The following is a 16,100-nucleotide window of genomic DNA, read 5'->3' on the forward strand; positions in this document are numbered from 1 at the left end:
TTCCTTGTGACATTCGAGTCACCATCAGTTCCCATCCTGTTAGACCTTATGCATGCTTACTTTTTCATTGTGACTAAGGTCATATGATCCCTTACCATGAAAGTTTCATGTAACTTTCCATGTCTCTCCTTCATTCTCGCAGTCACGTTCAACTCCTGAAATTGTATTAAGTACCATTTTAAATAATTCCATATATCTGATGTGGATTTACTCATAAACAGTTGCCTCCAGTCAAATTTCTCTATTTCCTGCCTAGTGTTGCTGTAGTTCACCTTTCCAAAATTTAAAACCTTTACTCGAGGGCTGCTTTTATCCCTGTCCATGAGTATCTTAAAACTCAAGGTATTATGATTATTCATCCCACAATGCTCACCTGGCCAGGCTCAATTTCCAAAACCCGATCCAAACTAATCTCTTCCCTGGCTGGACTGTTTGAATGCTGTGTCAAAAAAACCTTCTTGAATAGTCTTTACAAATTCTTCCCCATACAAGCCCCAAGCACAATGCGAGTCTCAGTCAATATAAATAAGTCAAAGTCAACCATCACAAAAACCTTGCAGATTTTACTTCGTACCAAAACCATTCTACATATTGTCTCTTCTATCTCCCGCTGGCTTTTGGAACCCATACAGATTGCCTCCAGCATGCGATTTCAGCTTTCTTACTCCTAAGTTCTATCTATATTGTCTTGCTAAACGAGTTCTCTCATGTATTGTCCTTCAGTACAGCTGTCCGATCCTCCTTTACCAGTAATGCAATTCCCCCCCATTCCTTTTGCCTCCCCTTCTCTCACACCTGAAGCATTTAATTCCTGGGATATTCAGATGCCCCAGTCCTGTCTCGCTTTCATTCAGCTCTCTGTAATTGCAATAATGTCACAATTCCAAGTTCTAACCAAATGCCCTAAGTTCATTTATCTTGCCTATTATATTTCTCACATTGGAACATATAGATTTCTGATATCTTCCCTGCTCTTTACAGCAGCATTACCCCACCTGTTGTTGTTCGTTATCATATTTGCCATGGTTTGTAAAACTCCCTTAATTTCTCCAGTTGTTGCTTTACTCTGGTTCGCATTCCCCTGCCACACTAGTTAAAAACCTTCTGAACTCTTCTAACTAAGTTGACCCTCAAGGACATCAATCCTGGACCTGCCCAGGTGCAACAAGTTCAGTTTTTAAGGTCCCACCAACCCCAGAAGCGATCCCAACTGGCTAATAATCTGATACCCTCTCCTTCACACCATCTTTTCAGCCAAACGTTCATCATATTTTTCTGCTGTTTCTACTCTGACTAGTTCACGGCAATGTCAGTAATCCTGATGTGATTAACTTTACGTCCTACACTTCAAATTTATGCATCATTCTTTGTATTCTATTTTTAGGATCTCATCCCTTTTTACACCTGTGTCTTTAGTACCATCGTTTACCATGACCACTGGCTGTTTTCCCTAATCCTCCAGAATGTCCTGCAACTGCTCTGAGACATCCAGGACGTCAGCACCAGAGAGTGAACAAACCATCCTGGACTCTCGTTTGTGGCCACAAAAAGATCTATCTGTTTCCCTTACAGTTGAATCTGCGATAATTATAGCATTTCTATGCTTCTTTCTCCCTCACTCTGCAGCAGAGCAAGCCATGGTGCCATGAATTTAACTGCCTCAGAATCGCTTCGTCTCATCTCTGTTTTGATTTACGGCTCCTTATTTTTCAGCTATGACCTTTAAGTTGAGCTCCGCTCCCCTGGAAATTCCCAAGAGGAGCCTGAAAAAAGATGCCTTCTCATAAATCCATCGCTTGTGTAGTACCATCGATTCGCCAGTAGGTGGTGGCATTGTGTTATTTGTATTATTTCAACGAGAAGAGAGCAACAGTGAAAGACGCTTTTGGTTAATTCAACCTCTACCCATATTTCTCCCACTGCTTGCAGAAATGAATGCACAGACAGAAAAGCACAATGACAGACACACATAGAAACACAACCATACACAGACATCCACCGGAGAGAGAAACAAACAAATTGACAGACAGAACGAGAGATGCACACGCAAGAACACGTAGATGGACACAAAAACAGATAGAAAAATAACGGCACACTTGCATGCACACAGATATAATATGCACTGAGCTGCACATTCACGTGCACACACACACACACACACACACACACACGCGCGCACAAATATTAAGCTTAGCAAGTTAATGAGTGGGACTGGATCATTTCAGTGCTGTATGACCTTATGAGTTAGCAGTTGGGAAGGCAAATGCAGTATCAGCACTCATTTTGAGAAGGCTAGAATGCAAGAGCAGGGGTGTATTCCTGAGGCTGTACATGGCTCTAGTGAGACAACATTTTGGAATGTTGTGAACACTTTTCGGCCTCATTTCTAAGGAAAGATGTGTTGGCCTTGGAGGGGGTTCAGAGGAGGCTTGCAAGAATGATCCCAGGAAGAAGCACTTATTATATGAGAGTTGATTGAAGCCTCTGGGTCTCTACTCGAATAAGTTTAGAAGGATGATGGGGAACCTGGTTGAAACTTATAGAATACTTGGAAACCTGAATAGAGCGAACATGGAAAAGATGTTTTCACTCCTAGTAACTTACTTGCTGTCTCCACAAAGCTTGTCCACCATCTACAATGCACAAGTCAGGTTTGTGATTGAATGCTCCTTACGTGTCTGGATGAGTGCAGCCCCAACAATTCTTAGGATTCTCAACACCATCCAGGAGAAATCAACCAGCTTGATTGGCACAGCATTCACAAGTACCCATTGCTTCCAACACCGACTCTCCGTGTATATTACCTAAAAGATGCACTGCCAAAGTTTAGCTAAGACCCTCACACAGCACCGTCGAAACGCATGACCAAATCCATCTGGAAGGAAAAGGGTCAGCTGATGAAAGAGAAGACGACCAAATTCAAGTTCCTGTCCAAGCCACTCACCATCCTGACTTGGAAATAGATCTCCATTCCTTCTTTGTCGCTGTATCTGGGTCAGTGTCCTGAAATTCCCTCTGTGGTATTGTGGGTCAATCCACAGCAGATGAACTGCAGCGGTTCAAGAAGACAGCTCACCACCACCTTCCCAAGGGCAACTAGGAATTGTCAATAAAGGGTGGTCAGTCAATGATGCCCACGTCTGACAAAATCAATAATAAAGAAAAGAGTTCCACATCTAAGCATGATGTCCCTCCAGCATGGCAGCATGGCATTCGGCTTATCGAATCTCTGAAGTGCATCACACCCAGATACATTCTAACCCGGCATCTCCAATTGCTAACTTACCTGCTTTATCCAGTTTTGGACTGTGGGAGGATTCAACAGCACCTATAGGATACTCATGCTGAGAGAGGGAAAATGTGCAAACTTCACGCAGGCTCGTGCCTGAGACTGTAAAGGAACCCAGCTGATTGCTGCTGGGAGACAGCAGTGCTAAACACTGAGCCACCGTGCCATCATCAGAAGAATGCTTCCTGAGAATTCATGATTCGGTAATGCACCACTCAGAAATTGCTCATTTCCTGGCAATGCAAACATCCTCGCGATCTCGCCAAGGTACTGTATAGTCACACTCACTGAAATAGTTTGTAACGTCGTCTTCTTTAAGGTTTTTTGAACCATCATCACCATTTCCCTTCCCATTTATTTTTGTCTCATCTGTAAACGTGACAGTGGTACATTCCCTTCAATCAGGATTTGGCTGGTGCATTGACATGAATCTCTGCTCTTTCACCATTCCCATTCAAATGAGCGAGACTTTACCACAGTGTGTATTCTTTCTCTTTAACACATTTGCTTAACTTGTGTGTGCGTGGCTGGGAATGCTTACATCTACCTCAAATAGTGTGTGACAATGTGGTGTTAGCCGTAAATTTGACGAACTGCAAGGGATCTGATATAGATACAACGGTTATGTATACAATGTGACACAGTAAAGCTAACCAATTCCGCTTATGATGGATCTTACAATAAATCTTACAAGGAACAGCAATTTTCGATTTTGCTGCTTCATTCATTGCCAATTTTCCTTGTGGAATAGAGACTTACTCACAGTGCAGGGCAAACATAGTCTGAAATCGGTGGATGCTGCACATGAATTTGAAATGCAGAGCCTCACATGTTCGCAGTGTTATACGGGGGATGAAGATGCATAATTTCTTTAGCATATTGGTGACACGCAATTTGAGAGGGAATTTGAACAATGCAATTACTTATAAACACCACTAGATGTCAGTGCGAATCCATGATAAATATCGTGAAAGAGGTCTGGAGGAGGAATGAACTTTCAGACAGTGTGAGCGATGTCAGTATGAGAGGATTGTTACAGTAACATTCACTGAGACTCAGCTTCTTCTACAACTCAAACAGGGAGGCGTTCAGAGTTTAACAGGAGACGAAAGTTTTTTCTAGTTACTTACTCATATAAATGTTAGAATTAATTGCTGTTTCCTCAACAAAGCGTCGTGGACAATTGTTTTCACCACTGTTCTTGCAATCTGATGATGTTTCGAATTTGCAGTCTCCTCCTGCTGTTTTCCAAAGTGATCTCCAAGGAGGGAATTGGAGAAGGCGAAGTGAAGAAACATCCTCTGTGGATGGTTGTTACTGAAGTGGGAATTGTGTCCATGAATTGCTCCTTTGCCACTTCATTTAACACAGTGCGTTGGTACAGACAGCTCCCGAATCAGCCACCCCAGCATTTGGTGATGGCCAAAAGGGAAGATACTTCATCCGAGAGAATTACGGCTTCAATCAATGGAGACTACAAGACCAGTATCCTGACAATGAAAGACGCCAGACTTAATGACTCCGCCATCTACCTCTGTGCAATGAGGGCACAGTGTCACAAAGAGAGGGCGAGGCTTTACTAAAACTCGTATAGAGTGGGGAGTCCTGTTTTGCTGAACTTGAAGAATCAGTGTTACTACTTCTGTACTCCAAAATGAGAGACAATGGAAATGGGAGTAAACTGCAGGGGAAAGTATGGAACAGCAAAATTTAAAGATTGTCAGAAGTGATAGCAATCGGATATGGGGATGGAGGTGAAGTAAGGATATATTTGCAAGTCAGAAACATTAATAGAGAAAAGGGACGGTAGAGATAAAGTCGTAATACTCTCAGAGGGCAGAATGGTGAGAAACTGTTGAAGACGAATTTGAAGAATGTGAAAAGTAATGAGCTTGATGCACAGAGAATAAAGATCAGGTTAAATCAGAATTGTAGTAAACTTGAAGGAAATATGTTGTTAGCATCACTGAATTCCCCACTGTCAAAATAGTGGAGGCTTTAATGACCAAAGCCTGAACTGGATCCAACAAATTAGCACAATGTTTACAAGAGCAGGTCAGAGACAAAAAGTTCTGTGATTATTAACATATCTCCTGACTCCCCAAAGCCTGCCACTATCTACATTGCAGAAGTCAAGGGTGTGACGGGAATACTCTCTACTTGCCCAGATGAGTACATTCTAAACAACACCCAAGAAGTTTGTCACCATTCAGGACAAAGCAGCCGCTTGATTGGTACTACTTCCACATCCATCCACTCCCTCAACCACCGATGGAATGCAGACGTTTACCAAAGATCCTCAGACACAACGTTCCAACCCTACGACCACTTCCATCAATAAGGACAATGGCCAGGAGATATGTGACAACACTACCACTTTCAAGCTCCCTTCCAATGCAGTCACCATCCTGACATGGATATACACTGATTTTTTTTCACTGTCGATTGGGCAGAATCCTGGAATTCCCTCCTTAATCGCATTGTAAGTCAACCCAGAGCAAGTGAGCTGCAGGGGTTCATCTCACCCTCACCGTCCTAAGGACAACTAGTGATACGCAATAAATGCTGGCCGCCAGCAGCGCCAAATCCCACAGACAAAGACATTAAAAACGTCAGTCATTACGCAATCTAAATATAGAATCCTGCTGTGTGGATGCATGCCATTCGGCCCATCGAGCCTCTGATGAACATAATATCCAGATCCACTCTACCCTGCATCTCCTATGTCTAATTTACCTAACCTGCCCAACGTTTGACTGTGGCCAGAAGCCGGAACACCCAAAGGAAACCTATTCAGACTCAGGGAGAATGTGCAAACCCCATACTTACAGCTACCTGAGGCTGAAATCGAACTTGGGTCTTTAGTGCTATGAGACAGCAGTGGTTACCCTTAAACCACTGTGCCATCATCTAGAGAATGTTTGATGAAAATTCATGACTTGGTTTTACCCCACTTATAAATTGTTTATTTCCTTGTCCTGTAAATCTCCTGGAGACGTCACCAGAGTACGCCATGGTCACACCTACTGAAACAGTTTGTAGCTTGGTCTTTTATAGTCTCTTTGATCATCATCACAAATTACCTGCCCTTTTATTTTTGTATCACTTGAAAACCTGGCAAACGTGCATTCGCTTCAGTGAGGATTTGGAAGTTGTGTTGACATGTACGTCTGCCCTTTCACCATTCCCATTCAAATGAGGGAGACTTTACCAGACGGTCTTTTTTTACTTCATAAAATGTGTTAGCCTGAGGCAACGTGGCGGTGAGCTCTGTGTTTGATGCACGGCAATGTTTCTGATACCCAGGAACTATGTTTTCGATGACACAAAGTGAAATTAAACAAATTCAGTTAGAATGGATCATGCCAGTAAATGCATTAGAAGCGACATTCGATTCTCCAGTTACATGCATTGAAAGTGTGTTAATTCGTTTGTTTCGTTCCCTCAGTATTGCAGCAGAATCAGCCAGACCGATTCATCCTATGCATCAACTGAAGTGGCTTTTTAAGTCCCACAGGAGCTGTGTTAACTGGGGTACAACATTTCTGATACTCAAACAACATGAACCAAATTTATTTTCTGCATTTGCTTACAGAAATAATAATCGTTATGGGACAATATTTTGTTTAATTTCTGTCCAAAACCCTGCTTGTAGGTGAACAAGTTTACTTTGCGCCTGAAATAACTACACAGATGCTGCTATTTCGTCGCTAAGTAACCCTTCATTTAAATATGGAGAGTACACTGACCGTGGTCATCCAGCTCGGAGTCAGTCCTTGAAGTGAGGAGATTCAAATTCTGCTGTTTATACCCATGGCCCAGGGGTCCCTGACTGATCCAAGTTTCAAAACCCAATGTAGGACTTCACGGTCAATGGCTCTAATTACAACAGTTGGCTTGACAAAAATAACAAAGAACAGTGGTTGCTTGAAATCCAATACAAAAACAGAAATAACTAGAGAGACTCAGCAGGTCTTGCACCAACTGTGAAGAAAAAAGCTGAGTGTACTTTTCGGGTCTACTAAACATCCTTCAGAACTTTGTTCCTTTCTCACACCAACTATAATATGAAGTGGAGCTCAAAAGAGCTTGAAGCTGATTGGCGGAATTGAGTAATAAGGGAGCCTGTAGCTCATTGGCTATCATGTGATGCCTTGAGCAACAATGATCCAACGAGGAGAGATCCGGAAATTACTCAACCTCAATTACCCTACTCTTGATGAAACCCATTTTAGCTTCAGCCAGTTCTGCTCACATTCACCGCAAATTCTCTGCAAACATGTTACCTGGAGCTCTTTGTTTACTCCTCTCAACTATAGGTCTTCTCACTGGTACGTTGAAAGCTTGTCTACTTATGTGTGTCAGCTCTTTGCTGGGACTTACGTTTACTCGATCAATTTGAGTGATGCAGAAGTAAGAATACATTCTCCTAAATAAAACTATTTAGATCTAAGCTTTCCCCAACAATGAGCAGATTTCGGGAGAAATTAGCAAATTTACGTGAGTGAATGGCAGTGGAATAGTTAGACGGCAAATTCAGGCAGGACTGAGGCCATTGAGATAATTCGACAGAACGGAGTGTTTTATATTCACCAATATATTTCAGTTTTCCTTTCACGTTGTGGGAGATGAAATGGGGAATGATCTCCTCATATGAAATTGATCCCAGTCCAAATTCCCTGATTTTTTTCTTTTTCGGGTTGTTGATGAAGGTAAACTGGCTGAGTATATGAGATAAGAATGTTGAAGTACCTCATTAAATTTCTATAATTCTTGGCTCTTACAGGACTTTGTCATGGCGATTCTGTCTCACAAACTCCGCCTGAAATCACAGTAAACGAGGGTGATGATGCCCTGTTGTTCTGTAAGTACTCTACAATAAACAGCAATCCTGCTCTGTTCTGGTACCGTCAACCTTCCAACGGGTCCATGAATTTTCTGCTGCAGATAAACCAATATAGCCAGAAAACGAGTTTTCTATCAGACAAGCTCTCCTGGGACTTTGACCATGTGAACCGCACTATGCAGCTGAAGGTTTTGAAAACAGTACTCACAGACACTGCAGTGTATTACTGCGCACTGAGTCCCACAGAGACTCAGAACTGGGCTGACCGTGTACAAAAACTCTCGGAGCGTCTAGGCAAACAGTGAGATCAGGAGTGGATCTAATGTGGTTCCGGAGTTCAAGGTGATAGCTGATACTTATCATTCGGACACAACACTTTAATTGGTATAAATCTATTATTGAACGGAATGCCGTCAATTTCGAGAACAGAAAACAACTAATTTATTTTACATCCTTCATGGTGTTCCAAAATGTTTTATTGTTATAGGAATGAAGTGCGATAGAAAATTCAGGGACTCGTTTTGATCCAGCAAAATCTTCAGGCAAAACAGGGAACTGCAGTATCCTGTTTGAGATACAATGACCTGTCACAAGATTCTAGTAATGAGACACTGGAACAACCTCTACAACGTTAAACACATTGTGGGTTGTTGCGTACTGCCATTGCGCCTTCATGATAACAGCTCCAAAATGATATGTTGTCGATTCGCAGGTCCAGAATAACGCAGACCTGTCGATGTTAAGTGTTGAAAAAACTGTACTGTGCAGCATACAGATACACCACAGGAAAGATTAAAGTCGTGCAAATTGCCAACTCATCGAGATATGCAAACAAAAAAGTGTTTTGTCAAAGTCCACTTCCTGTACAGAACTTTCAAACATTATATCAGAACAATCGTTAATTGATATTTCATATTATTGTCTGTACCATAACAATAAAATAACGTGCTGTGCATGCTGAAGATCTGAAACTAAACTCAAGTTGCTGGCGAAACTCAGGAGATCTGGCAGCAAGCTGTTGCGAGAAAGCAGAGTAAGAATTTTGAGACCAGTGACTCTTCATCAGAAAACTGCGTGTTCCAGTTGACTGTGATAGGAACACTCGAATTAGGAGCAGGAATAGGGGCTTCGACGCTTTAAGCCTGCTCCGCCTTATAATAAGCTAATTGTTGATTTGTTTTGTGGACTCAGCTCCACTTACCCGTGCTCTCAACGATAAGAACATGGTAAATTAAAGGAACGTGTTCAATTCACCTGTTGCATTACATTTTAATTTGCATGAATATTGAAACTTCTATAAATCCTAGCCCTATTACAGCATGAATAATACGCAAGAAACTTTGGTGGATACGTTCACTTCCGAAGAATGTATGACACACATTTTTAAAAAAATTAAATTATTAGCCTGACTAAAAACAGATAACTAATAATGTAGCTGTCCTCAATAGTTGAAATTGAGGAGCAATTGTTTGTCCTCATGATAATATCGGTTTCATTGCAAAAAAAAGCAGAAACATTAAATTTCTTTGATTGAAAATTTAGACTTAATTTTCCGAAACCACCACCAGATTGTGTCCTTAGTCCATTCACAATATTCACACAGGGAAAGGAGAGGAATAACAATCAGGACCTGGCAGATGTGTTAATTGTCTGTAGTACAACATCGTTTCTGTTTGCTTTTTAGAATATTGATCAAAACGCAATGTTAGGAAATCATGAAAATAACCTTGATTTTCTTGTGGTTAAAGGAACGAGAGTTACGTTTGACTTTAGGTCCAGGATATATGTCTGCATGTCAAGGTTTGCTGTGTAGAGGCTGGGACGGGGTGGAGACGCCGAGATCTCTGGAGCTGCAAAAAGTAAATCTGAGATTTAACAGGAGAGGCATGGATTGTATGATGCAGTGAGAACATGAAAACTGTCGAGAACATTTTTTAGGATGTAATGAGCTGTTCATCGGGTCTATGTCAAAGTAAAAGGCAACGTGAGCGATTCAAATAAATAGATGCAATAGTCCTGAGCACGAATGATGGAGAAGGAGGAAGGAAGAATAGAATGGCGACTGAGAGGGAAGGAGGGAAGCAGCAAAATAGATGAATATCAAATGACTTAGCCGAGACCACTAGAAGTATAATGCAGTCATCAGAGGCAAAGAAGACAATTTCGCCTCACATCCATAAAAACACTACTTCGGCTGGTTTTTATTTTCTGTTTGTCTTAATAACAGGCAATGTAAAGGCTGGAAAAGGAACTGGTCATATCTCCGGTAGTGAAGCACGAAACGCACAAACATTATTTAGTTTTTAGTAGGAGAGAATATTTTATGCACTGAGTCACTCTGATCGATGGAACACGTCAAAACATTATTTGCACACAGCGAGAGATGTGAAGGGAGACAACATCACTTTCTTCAGTTCATCTCGGAATTTGTTCTGGGATATTGCATAAATGAAGACGTTGTTGCAGGAACTTAATATTTGCAGCATGTTCGTCGTTTCTTGGAGAATAAACTGTGGGTCAGTGAAATCTAAGCCGCTGAAATATGCCTCACCTGTAACCCGCACATAGAGGAAGCGCCCGACATAGGTGACCCATAGAAGGAGGAAACTGAGCGAGATAGTGAAGAGCAGTATGATGGACCTCTTGCGGTTGGCCATTTCTGAGTCTCCGTGGCTCGCCAATCCCCGAAGCCTCCTTCGGGCACTGCTGGCTACCAAGATGTACCTGACAGTCATGGCATTGAGCAGTAGAATAAGAAGGAACGGGAGAATAGGCGTCAAGATGTGATTCAGCCAGTCATAGGATTTCCATGCAGGTGAGTTATAGTACGTGTCTCTGAAGTCACAGAACCAGGACCTCCCGTCCACAATGTACAAGGGCTGGTAGACGAAGTAGGAAGGCAGGTTTTTGATACAGCTCAGGACACAAACTACTCCAATGAACAGTGATGCAGTTTTCACAGTGCAGTACCTGGTCTTCATATTCTGGCAGCATATGGCCACGAAACGGTCGATGGTGAATGCCACGGTCAGCCAGACTGAGCCATCTCGGCTGGTATAGATCATCACGGTGCTGACTGCGCAGGCAGTGGTCGTGGACAGTGTGCTGTGTCGGAAATAAATGCCACCGATCCGATTCAGGATGCACCCAGTGATGATCACAAGAAAATCACTCACTGCTATCCCCACCAAGTAATAGGTGGTGCACCCAGAGAGTCCACACCGTCCTCGCAATAGTATGACGATCGCCAGCAGGTTGGCTGGGGGAAATTGCGAAGTATTATTGAACGGACCTGATTAATCACTAGATATACTTATAATCTTTAAAATAATGACCTACCTGCAATGATTTTCTTCGGGATTATCATGTAATCTGTGCATGAGAATATCGAACGCAACGATAGCGTATTATTCCATACACCAGTAATTTCCAGCATTACAACTGAATTTAATTTTGTGCAGTTATTCTGATTAATATTCAGGCAATGCTACATATTACAATTCCGAACTCAATGATGTAATAATCAATTGCTCCATAATTGTTCAATATTACATTTTGGATAGAATGTTGCTGTGTACTTCAGAGGTTGCAATTGAGGAAAGCTCAATGTTTGACACATGTATAGGGACCTGCGCTCAATTCCTTCAGTCGTGAAGATCAGAAAAAAATGTCATTCCTGAAATTTAATACAAAAGATTTTCTTTCAACTAACAAACATATATTTGGAATCTGTAACTTACCAGGGACACCAATAGCAGCAAGAGCTGGATAGTAAATGGCATAGAAAGGGCCACTCGCTGGGCCATGCATCACTTGTTATAAACTAATGGAAATCACAAAACTTCTCACATGAGCTCTGTGACACAAACAACAGGTCTCTAATTTATAATGCTTCAGGATCTCGAGAGTGTTAATTAAGTTTCAACATGTACCTTTGTTTCAGTCTGGCGAAAAAACCTAATTACTCACTATTTCATGCTTTCTATGTAAATTGTAATGTTACACAATTGCACACACGTAAACTGAGAATAGCAACCGGCAAATTTAAAGCCCCCTTCCAAGTATTTTAATTTCTCCATCAAATGGATTCCCGATTTCAAAACATGAGCTTATGTCTTTTGCGTAATTTGAAGGAACTCTCAGCCCTTCTCTGCGATTTTCTCAATTGTTTCGTCTCTTTAGTTGTGAAATTAGTTAAAGATTTGCATTCTACTGTTATTCTGTCTTAACATTTATCTATATTTAAAGCTGAAAAGTTTGAAATTCGGTTTACCAATGATGGATGACATTTGAGAAGCATGGTATCTGATACCAGCGCATGAAAACTTTTTAGCAAATGAGAACAGAAAACTTCTTGTAATAAAGATTGATAAATCCCTCGACCAAATGGAGTCCATTCCAGAGTCTTGAATGATGTGGGGAGAAAAAAGTGATTGCACTGATGGTTATCCTTGGAAATTCGAGAAATTTCGGAATGGTTCCTTAGGTTTAGAAAGTAGGGAAAACAACCCAACTATTTAAGAAGAGTGGGATAAGAAAACAGCCACCAAAGACATGTTGAATGTTGGTTATAAGAATAAAAGCCACGTCATATAATGAAGGAAACGATAAGTAGACATTTTGAAATATGATATGATTGAGATGACTCAATATGAAGTTATAAAAGGGAATGAATGTTTGGCAAAACCATTGGAATTCGTTTTGTGGATGCTAATTTTAGCACTAATAAGGGACAACCAGTGTGTGCAATGTATTTTCGGACATTAGAAAGTTTTGATAACATGCCAGACTGATGAGGTCTTACGAGATTGATGTTAAGGTGCTGTGATGAAGTAATGAGAAGAAATCAAACAGTAAAAAGGAATGAGTTATTTTAAGAATGGCCGACTGTTAATAGTTGTATGTCTCAACAATGAGTGATGCAGAGCGTGACAATCAAATAATGATTGTGTGAATCATAGTTTTTGGAAACTCATTAATATAATTAAACTAAGTGGTAGCTTAATTCACGTAAGCTGCAGGTAGGCTTTTCAGTCGAGTCCAGTCAGAATAATTATATCGTAATGTCAAAAAATCGCACAACAGCAGGTTGCAATCCAACAAGTTTATCCGGAAGGACGAGCTTTTGGTGAGCTGCTCCTTTGTCAGCTAGTGTGGCAGGATCATAGAACACAGCATTTACAATAAAAGATCAAACTGTCAAACGACTGATGCGATGGATTGAACAAAATCAGATTGCTGTTAAGTCTTTAATCACTAACAATGAGGATACAGGTTTCGAATATTGATATGTATATCCCAGAACTGCTTTCACGTCACAGTCCCGATATAAATTAAGGTTTTATTAGAAAAAAGTGACACCTCTACTTAGACATTAAATGTGTGCGGTTAGTGTCTGTCTGTATCCCAAGCTGAAGTCCGACTACATTGATTTCCAAAGTAGCAACTTTCAAATACCACATGAACTGATTGCCTACAGATTGTGTATTTTTGAACAAAATAGAATAAACTTGCAAAGACAAATCTGCAAATATAATTTCAACCCATAGACTTACATGTGCGTGTGCACGGGTGTGAGGGAGAGAGAGACAGAAAACATGTGTGTGTGGGAGAGGGAGAAAGTGTGTGTGTGTGTTGTGTGTGTGTGTGTGTATGCGTGTGCGCTCTGGATGCAGTGTGTGCGTGTTGGTGACAGAGTATATGCCTGTGAGAAGATGCGCACATATGTTTGAGTGTGAATGTGTGTGCGAGTGTAATTCAGAGAGCGTGTGTGTGAGGGAGGATCTGTGTGATTGTTCGAGTGTGATCCTGTGTCCGAATGTATGTATATGCTGATTTGCTTGTGTGTGAGTGTCTGTTTCAGGGTGTACAATATAGGGGAGTACCCTGTGGTGTGACATGATCCACGATCCCTTTTGAGGATGTCCTCATTAATACCGAAATTGGCTATCAGCGTCTTCTCGACAACCCTGCATTTTTCCGTGACCCAAACTCCTCCATGATGCATGGTCACTTGAAGATCCGAGGGAGATCCTCCTTGACCCCGAAGTGCTCCACGCCTGGAAGGGAGCTCCCCATCTGGAAATGGTTGTGTGGTTCCATTCACCCATTCTCTTAGCACCCGCGTGGTCTCACCAATATATGATGCCACAGGGATCCCAGCTTGCAACATTTGAGGTAGACAATTTTGGCTGAGTCGCATGAATATCTGCCACACACCAGGTGGGTGGTGTCCGCACTTGTGATGATAGTATCCATTGTGACATTCTGACACATGTTGCAGTGGTTGTCATCACAGATTTGTATAAACAAACCATTGATCGCAACAAAATGCCAAGCGTCCAGGATGACATTGAACACAACACCAAAGCACACCATTGCAAGACGTGTCAGAGCATCGACTTGGATAGTACAATTAAACGTTGGCCACCACCCATCAAATACGTGGCAGTTACTCATGTGATTTGGCCAACATCGTCGCTCTCATATGTTGCAGGCTAGGTTGCTCTCATGATAGTATAATGGCGAGGCCACACGGATGCGAAGACAACCAATAAATGAACACTGTGCAGCAATCGCCAAACAGGGATGCTGCCTCTCAGTTGGAGAATACTTCACCCGTGAAGTATATTCTGCTTTGGATCTTCACGTGACCATCCTCCAAGACAGAATGTGGATGTGTAACAACACAGAATAGTCCAGCAGAGGCTGATCACCGAATTCAGTATCAATGAGAACGACCTGAACCGGGATGTTGGGTTCATGTCGTACTCCAAGGGACGCCACTACACTGTACGCCCTTATACGCACACTCGCACACTCACACAGACCCTCTCTTACGAACATGTTCTCTCTCAGGCACATGCTCTCTCAGACACACACAAACACATGCATCTACACATGCACATTCAAACGTGCATCATCTCACAGGCAAACACTCCAATAAACTCGCCCACACACTATCAAGCACACACGCAGACACTCTCACAGGTAGATCTCATACACATGCACGAACACACGCTTGTATGTATATGGTGTGAATTTATATTTGCAGATCTGTAGTTGAAGACACGTTCTATTTTGTTCGAATAGAACAGAATATGCCGGCAAACATCCCAAATCCAGACTACCAAGGCAGTCCTGTCTTCGAACCTAAGTGTAGAGGAATCGTCTGACATAAAAGCTCCACAGGAATACAAAGCTGTTAGACATTGGGAACAGAAGAACAATGGAACAATTGTGCTTGATCATCTCGTTGTCTTCACTATGCAGAGCTTCAGAACCTTTTGTCTGCCCTTTGGCCTCTATGATGATGCTAACGGTAAGGGCGGTGAGCAGTAGAACGATAATGAACGGGAGTTAAGATATATATGGTCATGGTATCGGTAGATCTGCCAAGCAAGCGAGGTGTAGAAGCTTGTCTTGATGACATAGAGAGAAGGCATCCCTTCCAGTATAAGCAAGGGATGTGAGACAAAGTAAAATGGTGCGTTCTTGATGCAGAACAAGGAGCAGATCCCTCCCATGAGGCGCAAAGCAGTTTTGTCGGTGCAGTTTTTGCTGCTCAGGCTCTGGCAGGAGATGACCACAAAACATTGAATCGTGGAGGTTACTGCAAGCCAGACTTATCCATTTCGGTTGATGTAAACCACCACTGCACTAAACACACACTCACTAGTGTATTAGACAGGATAGTGTATCTATAGTAAATGCCGGAGATTCTATTCAGAATGCATCCAGTGATAATAACAAGGAAAGCAGCGATAACTATCGCTATGAGATCGTAGGTAATGCAATGCGAGGGTCTACACTGACCTCGGGATAGCATTATGATTGCCATCAAGCTGGATGGAAGAGGTCAAAAGAGCCAGATGATACTGCTCTAATTTTAAATGACAGCTTTTGTCTCATCCAGACTGTTATTGATATCATATTAAAACATCCTTAGTCACTTTCTGGCAATGA

At 41.8% G+C, this 16,100-nt stretch overlaps 1 gene segment (V, D, J or C); it reads left to right on the plus strand.

Annotated features, from left to right (window-relative positions):
* The first annotated feature begins 7,568 nt into the window (after nucleotides 1–7,568).
* LOC132814082 (T cell receptor alpha variable 19-like) lies at nucleotides 7,569–8,440 on the plus strand. The segment is given in 2 exon segments: nucleotides 7,569–7,620; nucleotides 8,076–8,440. Coding segments are annotated over 2 exon segments (417 nt in total).
* The last annotated feature ends 7,660 nt before the right edge of the window (nucleotides 8,441–16,100 follow it).

Source organism: Hemiscyllium ocellatum, unplaced genomic scaffold (assembly GCF_020745735.1).
Source record: "Hemiscyllium ocellatum isolate sHemOce1 unplaced genomic scaffold, sHemOce1.pat.X.cur. scaffold_665_pat_ctg1, whole genome shotgun sequence".
NCBI lineage: Eukaryota > Metazoa > Chordata > Chondrichthyes > Orectolobiformes > Hemiscylliidae > Hemiscyllium > Hemiscyllium ocellatum.